This window comes from Neolamprologus multifasciatus, chromosome 17 (genome assembly GCF_963576455.1).
Source record: "Neolamprologus multifasciatus chromosome 17, fNeoMul1.2, whole genome shotgun sequence".
In the NCBI taxonomy this organism is placed as follows: Eukaryota; Metazoa; Chordata; class Actinopteri; order Cichliformes; family Cichlidae; genus Neolamprologus; species Neolamprologus multifasciatus.
In genome coordinates, this window is record NC_140455.1 from 28,537,054 (window position 1) to 28,560,659 (window position 23,606).

Sequence of the window (23,606 nt, forward strand, 5' to 3'; positions counted from 1 at the left end):
TTTGTATATATGACTTGTAAAAGATACTGCAAGCTGTGAAATTTTTCATACCCTTTCTATAACTACATTACTATGTATTTGTTGTTCAATTGTTCAAATAAAAAAAGAAAAGAAAGTAACGTGGACGATGTACTTGAAAAAATGAATTCAGACATGATGCTCGTGATTATATTCAGTAAACGCAAACTACTAATATACGTTGCAAAACGCAAAATACAGTTTGTCAGCACAACTTTAACGGCTGCATTCATGCAGAAACAGGAAGCGCATGCTGCTGATTCTGATTTAGGCCCAGATGTGTAAACAAGGAAAACTCACATTAAAGGTTGTTTAGACAGACTGTAGCTGCATGACAAATGGTTTACACGTGGCTTTCTGCTATTTTAAGTGGACACTAACACAATGGGAGAAGAGCTGAGATAAGAAAAGGGGACAAGATAAGGTTTGGTAAAAGATGCCAAATCTGGGAGTGGAATAAGTTTTCTATGCTTTGCTGATAAAGCTTAACATGTCCTAACATTTGACTCACACACATTTGACTCTTTTGATTTGACAATAAAATGTAAAGGATTAAAAAAAGCAGAATGTTTGTCAACTGTTGTTTGAACGCTTTAAAACTGAACGACGTTTTAGAACAAAACTGCAACTTCAGCCGCAGACAAGTATGGCAGTGTGCATTTTCGACACAAATCCTTATTTAAAACTGCATTTTACCAAAAGCAAAATAAGAAAACGCCAGCAAGAACGAAAATTCACGAAACACAACGGAAGCGTTTTTAGGGAGAGAATAAGAGTAGCAAGCTAACAGTAAACCGCTAATAGCAAACACGACTTTACAATATTATATGAATCATATGATTAAAAGACACATTACCTGCTATTTTTCCCTCGCTCACAACACCAACGAATCCTCCACATCCTTAAAATGTGTCTCAGAACAATCCTTCACACGTTTTTGAATTCTGCTGCTGTTCCGTCACTCATGTCTCCCCCCAAAACACTTCCGTTGTGTTTTTGTAAGGTTGTTTCTACTTCCATTTCGTTTTCCTCAACTTCCGTTCTGCGTGTTTGTATGTGTTTTTAATCTATTTCCACTGTGTTTTATGCTCTTTCGCAGCGCTTTTCTAAAGTTGCCTTGCAGGGCCACTGCAAAACTGCTTTCCTTAGATATGAAAAAAAAAAAAACAGCAACAACTGTCACCGATGTAGAACAGCCCAAAAGCACAGTATTTAGATGTACTAGAAATAAGTGGTTTACTTGACTGTAGCTTAAGCCTCTTTTGGAAAGAGTTCCCACCAGTTTAAGTCTTAATTTGAAACAGAGACAAAAAAAATAATGTTTAAATCAAATGAGTATTTTAATAGTAATTTAATAAAATATGATTTGCATTGCTTGTCAAACATGGTAGTTTTCCAAAACATATGAAATGTTAGAAGTTTGAGTTTGACTGTCCAAGCTTTTCAAAAAGTATCCAAAAGTATCTCCACGTTTTTCATGCTTCTGCCCTTTTGCTGTGTTTTATGTGTTTTCCATGTTTTCATTTATAGTTTTATTTTGTGATTGTTTGGTTTGAATGTGAATGAATAATATAAATCTCCCCACAGGGGCCAGTGTTGATGTTTCTAACTAACTACAACGAAATATTACAAAAGGCATCATAAAATTAGACTTGATTTTAGTGAAAAAGCACAAGACATAGAAAAATAATCCAGTTTTAAAGATTCCCTGAAGTTTGAGGAATGTCAGTCGTGGCTCAGACCTGCATCACACAGGTGAAGTTTGCACACATCCACACACGCACACACATTGGTCTGTGTGTCATGCCATACTCTCCTTGCTGCTGTCTCTGGTGTCCGCTGACCCTCCTGAAGATTGTTTTGAGAAGTTCAGGAAGATCCCATCATGCTCTATCTCCGAGTCCAAAGAATCTTCCATCATGTGGTCCATCATCATCTCCGGACTGGAAGAAGGACTGGGACCAGAGCTGGTGTCCTGAGCCAGAACTTTGGAGGAGGAGGAAGAGTCGAACTCCAGCGAGCCAGTGCAATGTGTGTCCTCGCCTGGGGAAGGCTCGGGGAAGATGCTAGGGGAGTGTTGCTGACGCTGGGTAGGGTGGGGAGCTGCTTGGCTTCCAGCACCTATGGTTCGGAGTTTCTGGCTGGAGGTTGCACCGTCTGCACAAAGTAAAGCAAGGTGAAACTGATTTTCCTCTACGTTTCTGTACTGTAGCTTGTTAGCAAAAAGATATTTGGATCAAAGATTCCAATAATAATGCTGTGCCAATATTAAGCATTTCTGTCTAGATTTCACTGTATAGCACATGCATCATGGGATGGTAGAAACATCACCAGATAACTCCAGTGATTTCAGGATTTACACTGCTGCCTCTGCAGAGCATGTTGCCTGTTACTTTTAACCTCACTAAACATCTCAAACCACAGTCTGTCTCACAGCTCTGAGAGATTTCGTAACATAATATAGTTTGACCTTAATGTGAAAAACCTACACAGCATGCATCCTACTTTTTCAAGAATACGCCAATTAAATCTCACTCCATTTCTTTATATTTCTGTAAAATTCTAACAAATGGAAGAATCTGAGACTGGTGCTAGACATGCATGAGGAGAGCAAGACAGTGGTGAGGTGTGCAGTAGGAATGACTGATGGGTTCAAGGTGGAGCTGGGATTACATCAGTAATTGGCTCTCAGCCACTTTTTGTTTGCAATGGTGGTAGACAGGCTGACAGATGAGGTTAGGCAGGTGTCTCCATACATCATGACATTTACAGAGGACACTGTGATTTGTAGTGAGAGTAGGGAGCAGGTGGAAGAGAGCCTGGAGAGGTGGAGGCATGCTCTGGAGAGAAGAGGAATCAAAGTCAGTGGAAGCAAAACAGAATACATGTGTGAGAATGAGAGGGAGACGGGTGTAACAATAAAGCTGAAAAAAGTAGCGATAGTGAAGTTAGATGAGTTTAAATAGCTAGAGTCACCCATCCAAAGTCATAGACAGTGTATAAGAGAGGTGAAGAAGAGAATGGCAGAGAGAGGCAGAAGATGCTTTAGACATGTACAGAGGAGGAACAGAGGATATATTGAACAAAGGACGTTGAAGAGGAACTGGTAGGCAGGAGGAAAACAGAAAGACCACATAGAAAATTCATGGATGTAGCAAAAGGAGAACATGCAGAAGGTTGGTGTGACAGAGGAAGATGCCAGGGACAGGGTGAGATGGAGGCAGATTACCCTTTGATGACTACTAAAGCGAGACTAGTTAAAAGAAGACGACAACAAAGAAGAAATAAGTAAGATTTGTCTCTGTTTCCTTTTTTCTTGGTAATATAAGCTATTCCTAATTCTCTATTTTTTGTCACTTCTGTTTTTCAACATCACCATGCTCATTTCAAAATTCATAATCTAAATGTATTCAGTACTACTTCCTTCCAGTAATCGACAGTCATTGTAAAAATAAAGTACATCCCCTGTCAATTCTAAGGTTTTAAATACCAGGACATAATTTAAAAAAAAAAAACATATCAGGGTCCTACCAGGACCTCAGACACAACCTCAACTGAACAGCAACACATTTATTTAACAGAACTAAACCAAAATGCACATGTGCTACTTCAGTTCTTTGAGGTTTGTTGAGATTCACTTATGCACAGCTCTCTTAAGGTCCTGGCACAGCATTTCACAGGTTTTCTCCAAATGCGGGTCTGTGCATTATGGCCTGAAATCTCCACTCTGCCTGCACTCTTGAAAACTTATCTCTCACTTACATCTTGGATTCTGACTAATCTGGTTAACCCAATAAATTAAAATGTTGCTCCACTTCAAAACCAAAATCCATTCAGTTTTGTAATATTTTTTGTGCAGAAGAAGTGTTACTCCTAGTTTAATAAGAATCAAAATGTATGTATTAATTAATTAATTTTTTTTAACCTAATTTAAAGGTAAATATCACTTGTATTAATGCATTGGAAAACACTAACACTTATTTTTAATCTGTCAAAAATACATATAAAAAACTGTCTCTGTCAAGGAACCACTGATCCATCCATGCATCTTCCACTTATCCAAGTCAAGAAATCTTTCAGGAAATCATGAAAAAAAAATCCCAAACTTTGGTTGGGTTGTGGAGTTTTTTTCATATGTACTCATCTATAATTTAGACAGATGAATAGCGCTGCACAGCTGAGTAAAACACGTATATTTACTTTTGAGCTCCACTGTCTTTTCAAAGGGATTTATTAACTCTAGACATATAGTCCTACCTGAAAGTGAAGCAGAGGTGGTGGAAGCTGAGGAGTGATTGGCGAGGCTCGAAGTGCTGGTGTTACTGTTGTTGTCAGGGGCACTTGTGGTGGACTTTGTCTTAGGGATGCTTTCCTCCACGCAAGACGTCATCTCACATACCGAATGCCGCCTGATGCTTGTGCCGCTCCCCGAGGAGGAATCTATGTCATACTCTACTACAGGGGTTAGCATGGGAACATTGTAGCTCTTAGAGCGGACCACTGGGTTTTTGACAACAGGAGAACTGTTTAGTTTGGAGGACCAGGAGTACTGTAGGCGTTTTTCTAACGAGGACAAAAGAGAGAAGCAGAAAGTGAAACCTTATTAGTTTAGAATTGCAAACATTCCGCAAAAATGACAGAAAGCCTGAATTAAAATGGAATCGGTGAGTTTTTCAAGTACACACAAGCACACACTTACCCAACAGACAGGAAGAACAGTGCATACTGGAGGATTCATCCCTGGAATATAAGCCATGAGTGCCGAGGTAAGGAGAGACCACCTTCTGGATGAGAGCTTCAAGGCGCAGGTAATCATCTGTTACACCTTTAGACTCATGGACACCCTGGATTAAAGGAACACAAACATACACATAAAAAAACACAAGTTTGTCTTAGCTGGTAATTGCAGTGCGTTGGCTGGCACTAATGGAAACTTTAGAAGCAGCGAAAAAAGAAAAAAACTGGGGAAAGAGAAAGTTCTCTATTTGGCTTTCTGTGATTTTATCAAACACTCTGCCAGTTACTGTGAAAGATCTCTGATAAACCTTTTTTCAGTTTAAAACATGTATGTCTTTAGAGGCTAGGCCAAAAAGAACACATTAAATATAGCAGAATCGATTTGGTGTGAATGTTAGCCTTGTATAAACATATACAGTGGGATGCAAAGGTTTGGGCAACCTTGTTAATAGTCATTATTTTTCTGTATAAATCGTTGGTTGTTACAATAAAAAAATGTCAGTTAAATATATCATATAGGAAACACACACAGTGATATTTGAGAAGTGAAATGAGGTTTATTGGATTTACAGAAAGCGTGCAATAATTGTTTAAACACTGATCATTGTTTAAACACCCAGGCATCCATCAAAACAGGATTTATTAAATTTAACGGAGTTAGAAATAAGCAGGAAGTTTCCACCTAAACATGATATAGCATGTTCTGACTGACAGATTCCTGAAAAAATTCAAACGTACAGCTCTGCTACCACTTCCAACATAAACAAAGACAAAAAAAACTAAACAAGCAGTGACTTTTGTAGGGTTACTGTAGTTAGGCTAGCTGGTATATAATGATGTGATTGCTAGCGACATGGCTATGTTAGCATAATATAAAAACAGTGAAGCTGGAGGATGAATACTAACTATTTTCCACTCGATAAAAGTTAATGGGAGAGTTCCCGAAGGTTAGGGACAAATGTTAGCCATTAATATACTGCAACAACATGGGAATAGAGCAGTTGCGAGACAATTCAACATTAATGAATCATAAATGAATCGTTGGTTGTTACAATAAAAAATGTCAGTTAAATATATCATATAGGAGACACACAGTGATATTTTAGAAGTGAAATGAAGTTTAATCGATTTACAGAAAGTGTGCAATAATTGTTCAAACAAAATCAGGCAGGTGCATACATTTGGGCACCACAGAAAAAGAAATGAAATCAATATTTAGTAGATCCGCCTTTTGCAGCTGAACAAAAAGTTGAAAATCTGTATTATGATGATCTTGATGGTAGTGAAAACAATGAGCTAAAAGAAAGTTCGAGCGGAGAGGAACTGCACAGTGGATCTTTTACACCACACAGTCATTTGATCCACAGAGATAAATCATCTTTAACACAAAAGTACTTGTGCTGTTTGAAAGTTTCAGATTTTGTGTTTCTGTTCAGTTAAAGCCAAACTGCTGCTCTACAGTTGGATGTAGTTCAAATTTACTTCCACAACATTGTTCATGAAACACATGAGACACATGTGGCTCCAGACCTCACTGCAATATCTCGAAATGACAAGGGATAGATCAGTGAAGTTTCAATATTCTAAATTGTTAAGCCCATGCACGAAAACCACAGCACAGAAACAAACCACATAAATAGCACAGACTTCAGTGAACTGGCGTCACAGAGGCTTAACAGAACGAAAGAGAAATTACAAACAGATGAATTGAGGAATTAGCAAAAACTGCATTGTTTCAGTGCCAAATTTTACCTCTCTTACAAACAGCCTTTTTCTTAGCTGCCCTCCTTCCTTCCTTCTTTTTGTCTACCTGTCATCTTTTTCTCCCGCTTTGCTCTCTGTTGATATTCGCTGTGTGCAAACTAAAATAACTCTGCAGTATATCTGTGCACAATGAATAAAAGAAGGGAATAAATAAATTGTGCTTTCTATTTTCGTCTCGTCTTGCCCTTTCAGTCTAAATCTGGAAGGACCAGATTTGGGTCAATTAGTCATCATAATCATAATGTCCAAGCTAAACCAAACAGAAACAACCCCATTTTGCATTCTCTACAACACTGAGTAAACCCACTGTCATGCACTACCAGGACCACAGCTTATCCGTGACTAGTACCTCTCAGGGATCTTTGTACCAAGTGTTTTTAAGTTAAAAGATTTGGTAAATGGGTAAAATATCTAAAAATGGCCCACACACTAGTCTTATTTTATTCTATTTTACTTGATTTTAACATATTCCAACCATGTTGAAATTCAGAGAAAGTACCACAGCTGTTGTTACTTAAGCAACACCTACATTTTTCATGGTATTCATCTGGTCTCCTCTGTATCCTTCTGAGAATTAGTCACTCTTTGACACTTTTATCTATGTGTGTAATCAATGGGACTGTTTTTAGCTGATTTCCTTTTAACTATTTTTTACAGGCTGATGAAACATTGTTAAGTTATGAAGAAGAGACAAAGTAAAATAAAAACCAATAGGTGACAGAAGAGGAAAGCTCACATGGCTACCTCAGTTACAAGACACACCCAGTAGGCCCATATTTTCTGGGCCTACTGGGCACATTTACAGTTTGGTACAATTAAATGCTTTAGCAAATCCTCTTCTCATATCAACTCTATGATGTATGACTTAAAAAAAATTAATTTAGATGTTGTTAAAGTTTAAAGTGTGGCTGATTTAAATGTGTGGTCTATTAACAGGGGTGCACATAAGTGGTCCGCAGGTGCGCATGCGCTTTCAAAATAAAAGGCGCGCACCAGATAAGAAGTTGCAATGCGCATTTGCGTACATAAGATTTTCAGGAGGAGGACAGACATTTGTTTAGAACTCTTAAAGATGTCGAAGAAGCTCCTTTAAGCAATTACTTTGGTGTTCCTCCACCTCCAAAGAAATGTCAGAAGGAGTCCGAACCACAAAAGAAGTGCGTATTCTCGGAAAAGTGGACAAAAACAGTGCCTTTTAGTGGGATTTTCATGGCATATTATGCATCTCTGTGCGTTCATCATTTGTTTGAAGCCAGCTCACCTCCTGAAACCACTTTTCCGAGAATACGCGCTTCTTCAGACTCCTTCTGACATTTCTTTGGAGGTGGAGGAACACCAAAGTAATTGCTTAAAGGAGCTTGCTTCTTCGACATCTTTAAGAGTTCTAAACAAATGTCTGTCCTCCTTCAGAAAATCTTATGTACGCAAACGCGCGTTGCAACTTCTTATCTGGTGCGCGTCTTTTATTTTGAAAGCGCACCTGCGGACCACTTATGTGCACTCCTGTCTATTAAGATTCACTATCACTTAAAATCAAAAGAAGTTTAAGTTGCAGTTATAGTTAGTCAAATTCATGTAATTTATCAGCCTGTTAGCACTAAGTAGTCGATAAGGGCGTAACCAAGCACGCTTGCCTGTCATGGTTCTCGGTCATTTTGACCCAGTATTTTCAGTTTCTTGTATTTTGGTGTTTTTTCTATTTTATGGTTTATTTTCTAAGTCTTTATTTGTCCTGTTTTGAACATTATAATCCTAAGTTTCAGCGTTATTCTAGTTAAGAGTTTTGTTCTTAGGTTTAGTTCAGTGTCTAGTCTGTGCCTGTCATGTTTCCTGTTTTACCTTGAAGGTCCGTGTCTCATGTTAGTGTGTCCAGTGTTACTCTCCCCTGTGTTGCCATTATGTTTCATTCGAGTTAACTGTGTCCTCATGTGTCTCCACTTCTCCTGATCACCTCATGTGTGTATTTAAGTCCTCCGTCTCCCTTTGTTCATTGTCGCGTCGTCTGTGCTACCTACCCCACATCCTGTCATGGTTTTCATTCTCAAAGTCATAGTGAAAGTCTTAGTTATTGTTTCCCAGTTTAAGTTTAGATTTTCCCTGATTTTGTCTTGCTTCTTGTCTGTGAGTGTCAGCCCCAAAATAAAGGCTCACTTTTCGTTAAGCTCAGTTTGGCTCCTCATGTGTGTCTGTACCTGGATACACCTCACTTATTCCAGTCAGACTGTGACATTGCCTTAGCTGATAACTTACTGTTCCAACCTCTAGTTTAAATATGGTCGCTTATGGCTGTAAAATAAGTTACATTTACACTGAGATAGGAAAAAAAAAAAAGTGGAGCACTACGCAGAGTCCCCATCACCGTGCTGCAAGACCACATGAAAGAGACTATTAGTGGCTAATGTTGGAGTCTGTTAGGGGTTCACACGGCCTGTCCAAACAGTGTGACACCAACAACGACAGCAGCCCTATAAAATGTCAATTACTATTATTACTCTAGAAATGGAAGAAACCATTGCATTTAGGTAACAATGGACAAGACCAAACTGACTGGTTATAAAGTGCTAATATTGTAACAACTAGCTTTTATGTGCTTTCATCATGCCAGCTACGCTAACAAGACAAGCTCCCACATTAAACTCAGCTGCACACACTACACCACTCTGCCTGCTAAGTTAACTAATATTAAACATCAAACTATACAAAAAGAAATAATGTGACGCTAGTGGAAGTCACATTATTCACGTGTCTCTCCCTTACATTTAAGACAACACTAGCATCATTTAGTTATGCATCATTGTATTTTTAATTGCTATTACCTGCTCTGCTTTCCATGCTCTTATTTTTGGACTCCACTTCCAGAAGGAAAACTCAACTTTTGTTGTTTTCATGTGGCCCCATAAGCAGATCAGATCTCTCTAACTGACATTGCCACTGTTATATCTTCATCCATGCTCAGTCATCAGTCAGTCAGTTTCACTAAAATAAAACATTCAGATGAACAGAATGGACTTTCTGGGTGTACCACGGCCAGTGTTGGGAAGGTTACTTTTAAAATGTATTCCACTACAGATTACAGAATACATGCCCCAAAATGTATTTTGTAACGTATTCCGTTACGTTACTCAATGAGAGTAACGTATTCTGAATACTTTGGATTACTTAATATATTATCATGCTGTTTACAACTACATGAATGTGATTTATTACTATTACTGAAGGTCCGCAGCTTATAGCCGAAAACTAGCTTTACTTTGTTGTCTGGGTCAAGTTTGCTAGCGAGAGACAGAGAAAGGCTGCTCCAACGGAACTTATTGTTTCAGAGGAAAACACGAACACAGTGTACAGTCGTGTCTTAATAGCTTACTTACAACTGGGCTCATCAGGCACTCTTTTTGGCTGTAGTGGTTATTATTATATTTACATGCTTCCAGCTCCCGTTTCTGCTTGATGACAGCTCGTACTTTTCCTTTTTCTCCCTCCTCGCGCTCACAGACACATAACGAGTATGGCAGTCCATTCTCCCTGCAGCACGGACTACACTGCCTATGAGGCTACATTCTTTATGGCTATGCCTGTAGCATTCTGCCTATTAGCTTAGCACAACAACGACAAAAAGGTGCTCTCACCCAGGGGAAACAGTCGCAGAGAGAGCGACACCCTGTAACCATGGCAACCGTAACGCTGCCGCCTGGAACAACAGAACATAGCTTTCAAACAAAACCTAAACAGTCCTGACCCGCCACAATATGAATCAGGAAAATACCGATTTATTTCAACAAAGTAACTGTATTGTGAATACCACCTTTTTAAACGGTAACTGTAACAGAATACAGTTACTCATATTTTGTATTTTAAATACGTAACGGCGGTACATGTATTCCGTTACTCCCCAACACTGACCACTGCTATAGTCACCACAGTGACCCAGGACCCCTGCCTCACCTGGTGCCAAGTGGTGTCTGTGCTGTTTAGGTCTGTGCAAACTCTATGAGAAGTTACTGTAAGGCATCAAATATAAAATGTAACAAACTGAACGAAAATATATAAGCAGATTATTATAAATTATTGGAAAAACTTTTAAAAAATGTGAAGAAATGGACAAGCAACTCTTTGCCTCCACTACAATTTACATCAACTGAGCTAAGGGGTACAGAGGTCTAATAAAGCTCTTGTGAAGTTGTCACGGCCTTTAATGATAGCATAAATCCTCATAATTCGCACAGACAAACAGCGTGCAGAGGGTCCTGAATGGTCATGGGAAGACAACCGTGCTCTGTGTTCACACTGAGATTACTTCCTGTGGGATCCCTTAGCAACAACTTTTTCTACCCTCTGCTCCTCTTTCTCCATCTGTTGCCATTTACCCTGTTCACTCATGTCACAGTCATCAAGTCATGGATATCAGTGTTAAATGGTGCACACTGATATAAGAGATAGCACGAGAGATTATTAGACGAAGAGGATGGGCGAGACAGACCACAAAAGTGTGTCCTCACCTGTAGTATTAGTAGCATCTGTATGATGGAGGGAGGAACTCGGGCTCGGGGCCGAGAGAGCGCCTCGTCCAGTTTAAGGTTGAGGGTAATGGTGTTCCTGAAGTGAAGAAGAGCCAGCTGACAGACTGATGGCTCCTTTCCCTGATGATATATAGACGTTTCAATGTGATGAAGGCCTTTAATTAGAGTATTTGTTTGCAAGAATGTGTACCTGTACAGGATAGAAGATGGCCTGCAGCATGGACAGAACGTCACAGAAGAAGAAGTCCCACGTGTCAGCCAGAGAATCCAACAACTTCTGACCTGCGATACAACCAGGCAGATCAGTTATAAAAGTATCAAGACTGATGTAGTAAACTCGATATTGGGATTGTGGAAAGCATGCTTAAAGGACTATGGATAAAAGTGGCTGTAGTTTCCAAATAGTTAATGTAATACTGTTGTTGGAGTCCTTGAATTCAAGCTCAAGGTTTGAACTATAATCACGGCTTCATTGTTTGACACAAGGGCAGAGTTCAGAGGCAGAAGATCAAAAAAATGTGTCATTGCAAAAATACTTATTGACCTATAAAAAACAGATCTGATAATCCAGATAGCAACTTTACAGTTTTGTTCTTTTATTTCTGGTGGGACATTTTTCTGCATATGCACACACACACACCACACACCACACACACACGCACACACATGCAAACCTTCTTACTAACTGACGTAAAGGATTGCTTCCTGTCTGGTTTTGTGATGACGGTTCTGTCACACAAATCTGTCACCATCAGAGTGTGTGCGTTATATCAATTCAGCAGTGCTTCAAATAAAGGTCACACATTTACCACACTACAAAATACCTTTCTCTCACTCTACCTGTGTGCGTGCATCAGTGTGTGTTTCTGTGTGTCCTTGTGCAGAAAAAATGCCACGATCTTACCAGTCAAAGTAATATTTAACTAATGCAGTTACCTCTGCATCTAGAATTTTCTTTAGTAAGTTATTATTTGGCCCTGTTTGAAACCATTAGAGACTAGACTTGTGTCATGTTAAGATAAAACACTAATCTCGGACTTCCCCTGAAACAAACTACTGGTAGTGTGAACACCTCATCAAAGCCAGAAGGCTTTGTCGGCTATGAACAAAGGAGTTGAAACTAAAGACTCAGCAAAGAATTTTGTAGAATTTTTTTACCGTGGTGAAAAAAATTCTCTGCAAATAAGTAACCTAGATGACACAAAAGGTTGTTTTTTTCCCCCATTAAAATGAAGGACACACAATTTACTTGAGAAGCAGATACAGGTGGTGTTAAACGTCCAGCTAATACACATTTTTAACTTAATATTTCTGAACTTGCTCTTTTGTTGAGTTTCTCCCTGGTATTTGGCTCTGATATATCAGAGCTTTAGACATGTACAGTCATATGAAAAAAAGTTTTTGCAGGACGCTCTGCTGTTAAAAATAAATAAAATGTTTAAAAGAAAAAAAGGGCTCTGAGTGGATCATTGCAACAATTTGATTCTTTTCTTTTTCAGCCAATCTGTTGCAGATTTGTTGCTGTACTCTGGATCATTCCATGACCCACTTTTGTCTAAGCTTTAGCTGTCTGTTGAACAGATGACCTCACAGTTAATGGTCAACTCCTGGTCCTGTGGCTGCAAAACAAGCCCAAATCATCACGCCTCCACCACCGTGCTTCACAGTTGGTATGATGTGCTTGTGCTGATATACTGTGTTTGGTTTTCTCCAAACATGGCGAAGTGCATTAGCTCCAAACATCTCCACTGTTCCAGAAGTCATGTGGTTTGTTCAGATACAACTTTGCAAACCTAAGCTGTGCTACCATGGGACTTTTTCCTTCCAAACAAATCATAATGTGATGAACTTTAACATTTAATATGAAGCCTACAGAGGCTGTAGCTCTTTTATTGGGTGCTTTTTTCAATTATCCTGAAAACCTGTGTTTGTGCCATTCTTATCCAAACTAAAAACTTACAAACTTGCATAATTAGAGATTCTATCCATGTAAATCTGCTCTGACATCTCACAGCTTTAAAGAAATATTTTATAAGGCTAAAGGGACAACCGTGATGTTATTTTTTACCCTTTTATGTCTACATTTTAAGCTTGTAATCAAACTGTTTAAACATCAGTCTCTAGCAGCCATTTCTTTATTCAAAACATGATATACCATCATAGAAATAAAGGTTCAAATTTCTCACTCTGTATATACGTTCCACTTTCTGTCTATTTTCTCAATAATTTGTGTTTACCTTCATAGAAGCGAATCTTGTCCCTCAGAATGACCATTCCTTTGGTGAGCAGCTGGTTCTGAAGGTACTCAGTAAAGAAGGAGCCCAGCTCAGTCTTTAGCAGTTGCCTGCAATGGTTATAATTACAGCACATGAGTGGATACTGGACATGAAGCGATATGCTTACAGTCACACATCATCAGCGATACCGCCTTGGAAATGAACCAGATATAATTTGTTTGCAGAATGCTGTGTTTACAGAGCATCAGACTCAGGAAATGAGAAAAGATGCTGCTCACACTGCATACATAACATCTGGAAATTTCAATAAAACTTTCCACAGTTAGCAAAGGCTAACACTGACTCAGTATCATAATTGAACATCAGCAGCTCAAAGAACAAACACTGTGTGATTAAATACACTAAAATGACAGATGCTGCATTTCCATCCAAGGATACAGTGTCTCTTCTGTAAAGCAATTTTAAGGTAAATGCAATTTATGAACAGTATAACATGCCTGTGTTAACTTGTAAGCATGTTTGTATATGTTTCAAGTAAGAAATATTCTGGTGCAGTAAGGTAAGATGGGAAATCAAAGCTTTAGCAGTGATAATTTAATCAAATATTCTAAAATATAAAGGCCAGCAAGAGACATAAAACTAGACAGCTAACCTGACACCTTCATTCAGATTGTAGAGTTCATTTTCTCCCAGATCCTTCCTCTGAAAAACTGAGATTACTGCATTGTGGATGCTAGAAATAAACACACAGAGAGGCGAAATGAATTTAGAAAGAGTGACACACATACATACATTTATTTTATTTTAATTGTGCCATTTGAACAATCGGTGAGCTCTTGAAGCCACCTCAAAAGAACTGGTTAAAAATAAACTTTGAAAAGGTTTCTTTACCAAAGGAAGGCCATCGGAAAGGTAAAACATACTACAGTGAGACGGGCATGAACTTTTTTGACTGAAGGTTTGCGTCCAGTTTAATTTGCTCACATAGCCTTACAGCCACCCAGCAAACTGACAGCTCTTGCATTCTACTCTGTGATGTTTAGTGTTAGATAAAGCAGAAACACCGTTAGAAACAACCATACAAAAGAGTGAGAAGAAAGAAATCCAAAGAAGAACGGGAAAAAAGGAGGAGGGAGTGAGGAAGGGATGGATGGATGGAAATAAAGTGTGGTAATGATGGACCCTGAGGGAAGAAGGCAGGCAGAAAGAGCTGATGTCCATGTGCGTATATGTATTTTCATGTGTATGTGAAAGGAGACTGTCCTATTCATAGCATGGACAACAGCACTGACAGAGCTTCCCACTAGTAAAGGAAACACACGCACAAGCACTTGTTCATGTAAAAATGTGTGATGGCTTATCCATTAACAAAATAAAGTATTCACTAAAATATAAACTGGCATTGGTTATAATAGACAGGGCTAACCTGTTCCAGGTGGCGTTAGCCCCGGCCCTCCTCTGCTGGGTCCCTTTGTCTCTGCTGCTCTCCTCTGTTCCTCCCTTCTCCCCACCTCCTGTTGGGGTCTTTGCCTGGGAGAGGTCAGTCAGACTGGAGGACGAGCCGGTCCCCAACCTCAGTTTGTTGTGGAGGCTCCTTGAAAGCCAATAGGAAGAAAGAGAAAATGCTTGTAAGCGCCAACTTTCATTTCTTACATTTACTGGAAAAGATGATGTGAAAAGCCTTATTTGTAAAGGTCATCTAAATGAATTAATTTCATTTCCTTAAATATTGCTGGAAAAATGGGAAATAGATGCAACAATTTATTGCACTTGAATGTGCAACCATTTATACGCTATATAAGTTTGTACAGTTCTAACAAGCCCGGAAGTCAATATTTGGTGTGAACTCTCTTAGGAAAGATTTTTTGTAATCTCTCTACAAGAAAAAGTTCCCCAGATTTCCTCAAGGATATTCAAAGCTTTTCTCTGGCTGCCTTTTTCTCTATTCTCTATTGGGATGATCCCAGATTGCTTCAATAATGTTGAGGTCCGGACTCTGGGGAGGCCAGTCCATGGCCAAAAATGTTCCCTTGTGTGTTTTCCTGTCCAGGTTTGCTTTTACTGCATTTGCAGTGTGTTTGCAATCACCATTGTGCGAAAGAACTGTTGCCAATTTTCCAGGTGGTATTACATGTTGGATCAAAATCTGATGGTACTTTTCTTCGTTCATAATTCCATCAGCGTTGACATCATCTCCAACACCGCTGGCTGAAATGCACCCCCAAATCGTGACAGAGCTTCCACCGTGTTTTGCAGCTGGATGTAGACACTCACTGTTGCACCTCGCTCCTAACCACCTCCACCAAAAATGTCAAACTGATTTTCAGGCCAGTTCTTGTGCAATTTGGCATTCCTCAGCCTTTTTCCCTTCCAGAAGAATGGCTTCTTTACAGCCAACCTTTACATGAGAAGATTTTGGATGAGGTTCCAGTGAATTGCAGACAGATCAGCTGAAAGGTCAGATGCACTTCTCTGCACCTGTGTCACGTCTTTTTTTTTTCCATATTTTTTAAGGACATTACTTTCAAGTACAGTTCATCGGCTGTAGATACGTTTTAGGCCTGCCACTTTGTCTTTCATCATCCATTTGTCCCATTTCCTCAGGAGACACTGCACACTGTGCCAAGATATGTTTTCAGCTACCAGGTGTTTGGGAATACTAATGAATATTATTTTATGCCTGTCAAACTGTGTCATATTTGGCCTTTTTTGTAGATTCAAGTAAAGAAATTGAACCAAATTATGTGCGTGTGTGACAAGCTGTTAGTAAAAAAGTGCCTAAAGATGTCATTTAAAATTGGTTCTTTGCTAATACACCTGTTATATATATATATATACACCCAACACTGGTTCATCCTTGAAGTTAGACTACTTTTTTATGCTTGAATACTTTATAGATCATACTTTGTTAAGAAGCTTAATAATAACAATCCACTGAAAATAGCCAGGTACAAGGACTGGACTGAAAATGTAGCAGCTATGTTATATATTACAAATAGAAAACACATGTATGATCTTCATTTTAGCATATGCAAATTAAAAGCTGTTATACTGTAAAATGTTACTTATATATGGGGAAAAATATGAAAGTATCAGCTGCTGTGCAAATACACTTCAGTCATTTTCCAGATTTTGATGGCTTTCAAAATTAGCATTTAATAACAGGTGATTGCTTTTTATTAGCCATCTGTTGATGTTTACACTAGCTTGGGAACGATACTGCTTTTCAAACACTGAGCAAAGAGATGGGTGCCAGTCGAACAGAAGGATAAAAATAAACAGGGAGAACAGAGTGGGGAAAGACCTGGGAGTAAGAAGCTCAAGAAGAGAGTAAGAAACAGGGTGTGGATAAAGGTATATAACACATGCCGGATCAGGTGCAGAAAAAGCAAACAAAGCATGTCGACAGTAAAAAACAAAGAAGAAGCAGAGATTGAAACCACAGACATTACAAAGATAAAAGAAGGGTGGGAGGAGTGTACAAAGAGGTAGATGAAGAGGAAAAGGCGCTTTAGAGATAGTAAGAGTGCTCTGAGTCTTTTTCTGCAAATGAAAGTGTTAATATTTGGATTTTAATAATACTTAAACTTTAGTAAATTAACCCAACAAACAAACAAAGTGCACATGTCCATTTTTGGGTAATGTCTATCAAACATTTACTCAGTCACTTCTGAATTTACAGGTGAATCGAAAATTTAAAAAACACCTTTAAATGGCAGTCACATTAAGATGTGTTTGCAGTATACTTAACTACTACAATACTGTGTTTTTTAATGTCCAGCAAAAGAAAAAAAATCTGTTTAGCAAATATGAAAAACCTCAAATATACTTGCAGGTATTGTACTTACTCTAGCAACTGAAAAGGTACCACATATCCCCACTCCATGACTGTGAGATGAAACAAGGCCTGTCTCTGTCTCTTCTCATATCCTTTTCACTTTCCTTTTCTCCCACCGTCACCCTTTGTGCTCTTCTCTACCCACTCCTCTCTCCCACTTTACCGCTCTCCTTCTTTTTCTCCCTTTGCCAGTCTGTGCCAGTTGGTCAGCATGTGACCCTGTGAGCTTTTGTGTCAGGCGAACAAAGGAACCCTTTGAGGTTCGAATGGTGCCAAGAGGCAGAGGAAGGATTTAAAGGTGACACAGATTTCGCTTTACCTTCCACTCGCCTCCCAGAGTGTGGGAGAAGCTGTAGTTAAGCTGTAAATACAGACTAATGACTCTATTTATTTAATATTGCACCTTCAGTATTTTTGGTATTCTCCATACTGAATGATCAGTAATCAGCGGACACACTGATATGAAAAGAATTTTAAGGAAGTGCGAAAGCTCACGAGAAAAAAAGGAACGGAAAATCTGAGCCGAGTATAAATAAATAAGGAAAAGGAGATGGAAGGTATAGTTGCTGTTGGTCCATCTGTCAAGCTGAATCTTAGTTCAGCTCTGCATAAATGGGTCAGAGCAAGAAACTGGAGCCCTGGGCTCAGTCACACATGCAAAAAGACAGCACACATCCCTGTGCAGAGTTCATGTCAAAGTCAGGACGACTTTTTAAGTTTAAGTTCAGAGCTGCACCTCTGAAAGAGCGAAACTGAATCTATACACGTTTGAGCCAAAAGCTTCCTCCTGAAAAATGGATGATGCAGAAGATAAAACACAATGGTGAGGCTCACAATAACAACTTAACTACACATGGTGTCTATTGTTCTAATGGAAAAAGGTATTTACTTTATAAACGAAAGGATGCTGACATAACTTGGAAGTAAAATCTTTTCTTTTGGCACTAAATCAACAGGACGAGTTTAAAGACAAATAGCTGCCCTCTGATTACTAAACAATGGGGATGTTTGAATGAGTGAAAGCATGAATGAGGTCACTCAGGAATGTGTGTGTGTGTGTGTGTGTGTGTGTGTGTGTGTGTGTGTGTGTGTGTGTGTGTGTGTGTGTGTGTTTTTCACTTTGATCGACATTTGTGTGTCTCAAAGGATGGAAAAAATGGAACTCTGTGTAGTGAATACGACTTGCTGGTGAAGTGTGTGTCTCCGCGTGTGTGTGAGTCTGTGTGTGTGTGTGTGTGTGTGTGTATGCTTACCTTCTAAATGAGCCCTCTCGTTCCATGTTAGTCTCGACAGATGGCTAGCAACCACCCTGAAACTGCCACTGAAGAATCAACATCTGAAAAAAGGAAACAAGCAGGATTATTAGGTAACAAATATATATTTTGTCAGCTAATATCAGCGACTTTTAAGCCACTTAACTTCTGTAAAAATTAGAAAACTGCATTCAGTTTTAATTTAATGAAACCTCAGTAAACACATCTTTATCACAGAGCACATATTGACATGTCACAGCAAGAGAACACAGAGGAAAACACTAACAGTTGTTTTCATTTCACTCCCTGAAATATTTAAACTTGTTACAGAGTTTTTTGTTACAGAATCGCAGAATGGAATCTGTGTGGCGTATAAAAGACAAAGAGACTGCGACACCCACATACTTCAGCTCAGGACAGTGATATGAAATAGGTACGATATTTTGTACTTTGCCTAATAAACAGGAATTAATAGGGAAAGTAGTCTCAAAGGTGCTCATAATTAAATGTACTTGATCAACTGATCATCAGCAGGTGTGGCCACATGTGTAACAGTAGTAACAATCTGGGAAGGGTTGTAACATAATTTTCCAAAGTCCAAAGTTCTGCAGTAAGAAAGATTATTCACAAGTCGAAAACAGTCGAGATAGCTGCCTGATAGTCGTTCCCTGGAGTGGACGTCCCAGCAAATTTCCCCCAATGTCAGACTGTGAAACGCTTAGAGAAGCCGCAAAAAACCCAAGAGCTACATGCAGTGAGACTCTAAAGGCCTCATGTAGCATGTTAAATGTTAAAGTTCATGACAGTGCAAGTTAAAAAAAAATAAATATAAAAGACTTAACAAAAGTGGCTTGTTTGGAAGGATTAAAGGGAGAAAGTCTTTTCTCTGAAAATGGCAGCACAACACTTCTGGATCTGGAACAATGCCCTTTGCACCGAGAAGATTATAGTGGAGAAGTCTGCCCACAGTGAAAAGCACCACATGTATCAGTGAATACACCTCATACCAAATGTCAAGCACGGCGGTGGAAGGGTGATGGTTTGGGTTTGTTGTGCAGCCACAGCACCTGGGCACTTTGTAGTCACTGAGTCAACCGTGAACTCCTGCCAAAGTATTCTCGAGTCAAATGTGAGGCCGTCTGTCATGCAGCCAAAGCTTGGGTGAAATTGGGTCATGCAACGGGACAATGATCCAAGCACAGCGGCAAATCTACAAGAGAATGGCTAAAAAAGAAAATAGACAAGGCACTGCAATGGCCTAGTCAACCTAACTGAAATGCTGTGGTGGAACCTTAAGAAGTTGTGCATAAACGGATGCTCACAAAACCTCAATGAACTGAAGCAACGCTGTGAGTGGGCCAAAATTCCTCCACAACGACAGAAGACCAACAGCGTCATACAGAAAACAATTACATCAAGTTATCGCTCCTAAAGGTGATTCTACATGTTTTTTAAAGATGGTGTGTGCTTTGTTTTTCCGCACACAGCTTCTGCATTTTGCCTTCACTTTGTTAAGTAAAGAATGACACGGTGTAACATGTCATTTGTTGCATTTAAATAATCCTAGAACTTGGTAAGTACCAGGTGAACTGAGAAAGGGTGTACTTTCTTTTTCCCGTGACTATAAAACAGTTATCAGACAGATAAACTCACTGATACCCGCCCGACTAGCGAAGCAGACACACTATTCTAATCAAATTACAGTAAAGTGGTTGAGACAGACATTTGATCCTTCCGCAAACTCAAATGCCCCTGCTTTCTCTCCCCCCCCCTCTCTCTCTCACACACACACACACACACACACACACACACATACATAGATAGAATGTCACACTTGATACATCAGACAAGTCAACTTTAGTCGGTTTTATCCTCACCTATCCTGAAACTGTTTCAATGGTTTTAAGTTTTGAGCAAAGCAACTTTATTTTTACTGCATGCTTTGAAAAAAAACAACCCAGAAAAATAAAAATGCAAAGTTATTCACAGACATTTATGCATCTTTTTTATAAAACACTATGGAGCTTCAAAAAAAAAAGAAAAAAGTATATAGGTTTGGCTAGTTTCATGTGCAGTGCAGGTGGTGATTAGGTGAAACAGGTCATAATCAGGGTAATCATGACCTATTTAAATTAAAACACAGGTGCAATAACTCTCCAGTGGTTCGTCCTTCAGTTCCTGGAAACTGTATTTGCCGCTATGCAATATACACCATGATCTTTTATTGCCTGACAGCTGCAGTTATATGAACTAGCAGGACTTTCATAGCTATCATATTTTCATTGTTTTATTTTTGACTCATTTTTACATGAAGCACACGCTCAGTAAGAAATCAAGGTCAAACACTTAGGAGGCAGGAAAGTCAACGCTTTCAGTGTTAGAGCTGCTAATGTTAATGTATGGTTAAAATCCAGTGAGTAGAACAGTCACAACTTCCTTTGATGGCTGTCTATGGCTCACAGAGGCTCTGGTAACTTACACTTGGCCGTGCTCTTGAAAATGTATCCGAACTGAATGATACACATGAACCGAGGCTTAAACCTTGGTCTGCAAGCACTCCTGTCTGCTTCTGCCTCTTTCTTGCACCACAATACAGAGTGGTATAATGGCTTGCTTGGGGCACAGGGACTGTGGTTTCATGGACTGCGGTTATGAGGGCTACAGAGCATTTCTCATTCAGCATCTGGTCAGTATTTCATGAGCACTGCATGAAACAAAACCAGCCCTCTCCCACTCACTTCAAGCCTGACCTCTCTCTGTGTAAAGCCTCCTCCTTTACTCTCACTCACCAACAGACAGTTTGGACTAAGTAGATATCTGGGGCCCTGGTGCTGAAAATTAACACCCTTAATCTGCTTCAACTGGAAAATACACACATGCACACGCATATACAAGCACACACAGGCACACACAGGCACACATTTCTTTCTGCAGAATGGCAGCACGGCAGGGAAATTACAACCCTTGCACCAGACAAGTGCTGAAATAAATGTCTGGGTCTTGCAGCAGGTTTGTCTGCTGCACTAGCCACTCTGGTAGAAAACCAAACCACAAACTGGAGGTCCTGATGTATATAAAAAAGGAAACCACGAGTGTATATTTGCTTAAGAAGTATCCTGCTCTGACAAGCACTCATCAAGACAGGCTGTCCTGTCATCCCGTGGGCAGCTTGTATGCAATACGGGTCTAAAATATGCAATACGCAGAAATAGGTACCATGGCGCGTAAAGATAGCCCCTGGTAGGAAAGCATTTAAAGGAGAACCCATAATTTTATACCATATCATATTATATGGGTTACATATATTGGGCTCAGTTCAATATCTGAGACGAGCTTGCTATATATTGTATTTGTTCTTCTCTCGTTACAAACCACGAGCAGCTAGTGGATAACACCTCTTCTTAACTTGGGTCAGAGTAGGTAATACTCACTTTTGCAGACGTCTTCCTCGCTCCATTAAAGCAAGTGCTCCTTGAGTTTAAATGGCGTAGCAAAGCTAACGGTAACTCCAGCTTTTCTGTGAGGACTGGATTTCCATAGGATGGGAAATAACAGCGCACCCTTCCAACCTGTCAGCCCAGACAAGAGCGCGTAAAGGTGGCGCACGCGATCCTAAAAAGATCCGATATGAGGATCAGACAGCAGCCAGCGTGAGCTGTGAGCTGTCAGTGCGGTATAAGTCACTCTCCGACAGAGAGAAAGAGAGGGAGGAAGTGAAAAACCGAGAGAGAGAGAGAGGAGGAGGAGGAGGAGGCTGGTGTGTGTGGGGGGGTGTGCGTAAATGCTTTGTGTGTGCAAGGGTCGGTAGAATATGGAAAATGTTTGTGATTTAGCGTGTGTGTGCCCAGAGTGTGAACTACACACACAAAACACCTACAGGTAGGCCTACATGGCATGCACGTGTACTGCCACTGGTGAAAAGAGCCGAGGCTTGATCTTTTAAAGATTCCACTCCTTCGATTGTCGGACACTGAAAAGTTTGCACGGGGTGCAAAGATGAGATGGAAGGTTGATCCACAAGTAAACCAATAAATGAATAAAAGCCTTGCAAATTCATCAATTAGCAAACATATTCATAGCTTTTTATTGTAAGAAAAACGATAACCTGTTGGTGGCAACAAAGGAAAGTCAAAGGATCTCATTTAGATGCACCTTGCGCAGACAACTGATAAAGAAAGAGAAACCTGAACTTAATGCAACTTTTTATGACACATTAGAATCAGCTATGTCAGCTGGTTGCAAACATTTTTATGAAGTCCCGTCATGTTTAATCCATAGTGAAATAATTCACAGCCAAACTAATACAACAGCAGCCTGCTAAACATTACAGGACATTTGTGCTTTTACCATCACTGGACAGACAAGGCTACTCAGCAGCTACACTGGCTTCTATGTGGCGTGATCAGCACTGCCTTGGCCCATTAGCATCACTCATATTTAATGTACAGATCAATGCATTAACCACAGAGCTCAGTGTTTCACATCCAGCAAACTGCAGTCTGTTTGCAGGCATTCAACTCCTACTGACAGTGCATCACACTCACATGCAGGTAGATCTTTTGTTCTCACCCTCCCCTCCCCCTGTAATAAGAAGCAGGTTTATAACAGCAAAGTCAACCGGTCAAGGCCAGATTGTTTTTTAATGGTTGTTTGGAGCATAAAACCCCAACACAGAGCCACAGTGACAAAGTTCACTAATCAGATAACATTACATAAACAAGTCAGGTTTACACTGTATTGAGCCACAAACACAGTTTTTAACACGGCCACCAATTTCAGTTTCGAGTCTCCACAGAATGTGCTTTTGATCACCCGTGTGTGGCCGAACCTGTAGTGAATGAATGACACAACTTCTTGTAGTTAGTGAGTGTTGGTTTAGGGACATTCCTTTAACCCAGTGTCATAACGCACGTCCACAAAAACCAGAAACCTGCTTAGTTTGGACGTGCATTTGGATATCTGTGTATCTAAATGTGTATTTTGACACCAGTAAGTACAGGATGAATGTTGTGTTTCAGAAAACTCTGTCATCCTTAGTGTCCACATAAGCAATGGCTTTATTTTTTGTTATTTTCTATGATTAATATCGTTCTGTTTAGAGTGTGATTGGACTCACTCAATGCTTTTAACTCTTCCACTCTTTATATGTGAATCTGCTCCCCCCCCCCCCCCCCTCGCTCTTTCACACCCTCTGCCTTTTATGTTTTATGCCTGTCATTTCGCACTTTTTCAAAACACTTTC

General features: G+C 39.7%; 1 protein-coding gene across 1 annotated transcript in view; it reads right to left on the reverse strand.

Moving 5' to 3' along the window:
* Positions 1-22,440, reverse strand: part of LOC146499569 (proline-rich protein 5-like) — a 30,288-nt gene extending 7,848 nt beyond the window's left edge. The window contains exons 1-10 of the mRNA XM_085137923.1: positions 21,796-22,440; positions 18,365-18,447; positions 14,700-14,867; positions 13,926-14,006; positions 13,274-13,380; positions 11,227-11,318; positions 11,016-11,156; positions 4,718-4,862; positions 4,276-4,581; positions 875-2,175 (exon numbers count right to left, since the gene is read on the reverse strand). Of these exons, the coding sequence (XP_084994049.1) occupies positions 1,820-2,175; positions 4,276-4,581; positions 4,718-4,862; positions 11,016-11,156; positions 11,227-11,318; positions 13,274-13,380; positions 13,926-14,006; positions 14,700-14,867; positions 18,365-18,390 (1,422 nt within the window). The 5' untranslated portion in view covers positions 18,391-18,447; positions 21,796-22,440 and the 3' untranslated portion in view covers positions 875-1,819. The remainder of the gene's footprint in view (positions 1-874; positions 2,176-4,275; positions 4,582-4,717; positions 4,863-11,015; positions 11,157-11,226; positions 11,319-13,273; positions 13,381-13,925; positions 14,007-14,699; positions 14,868-18,364; positions 18,448-21,795) is intronic.
* Positions 22,441-23,606: the final 1,166 nt, after the last annotated feature.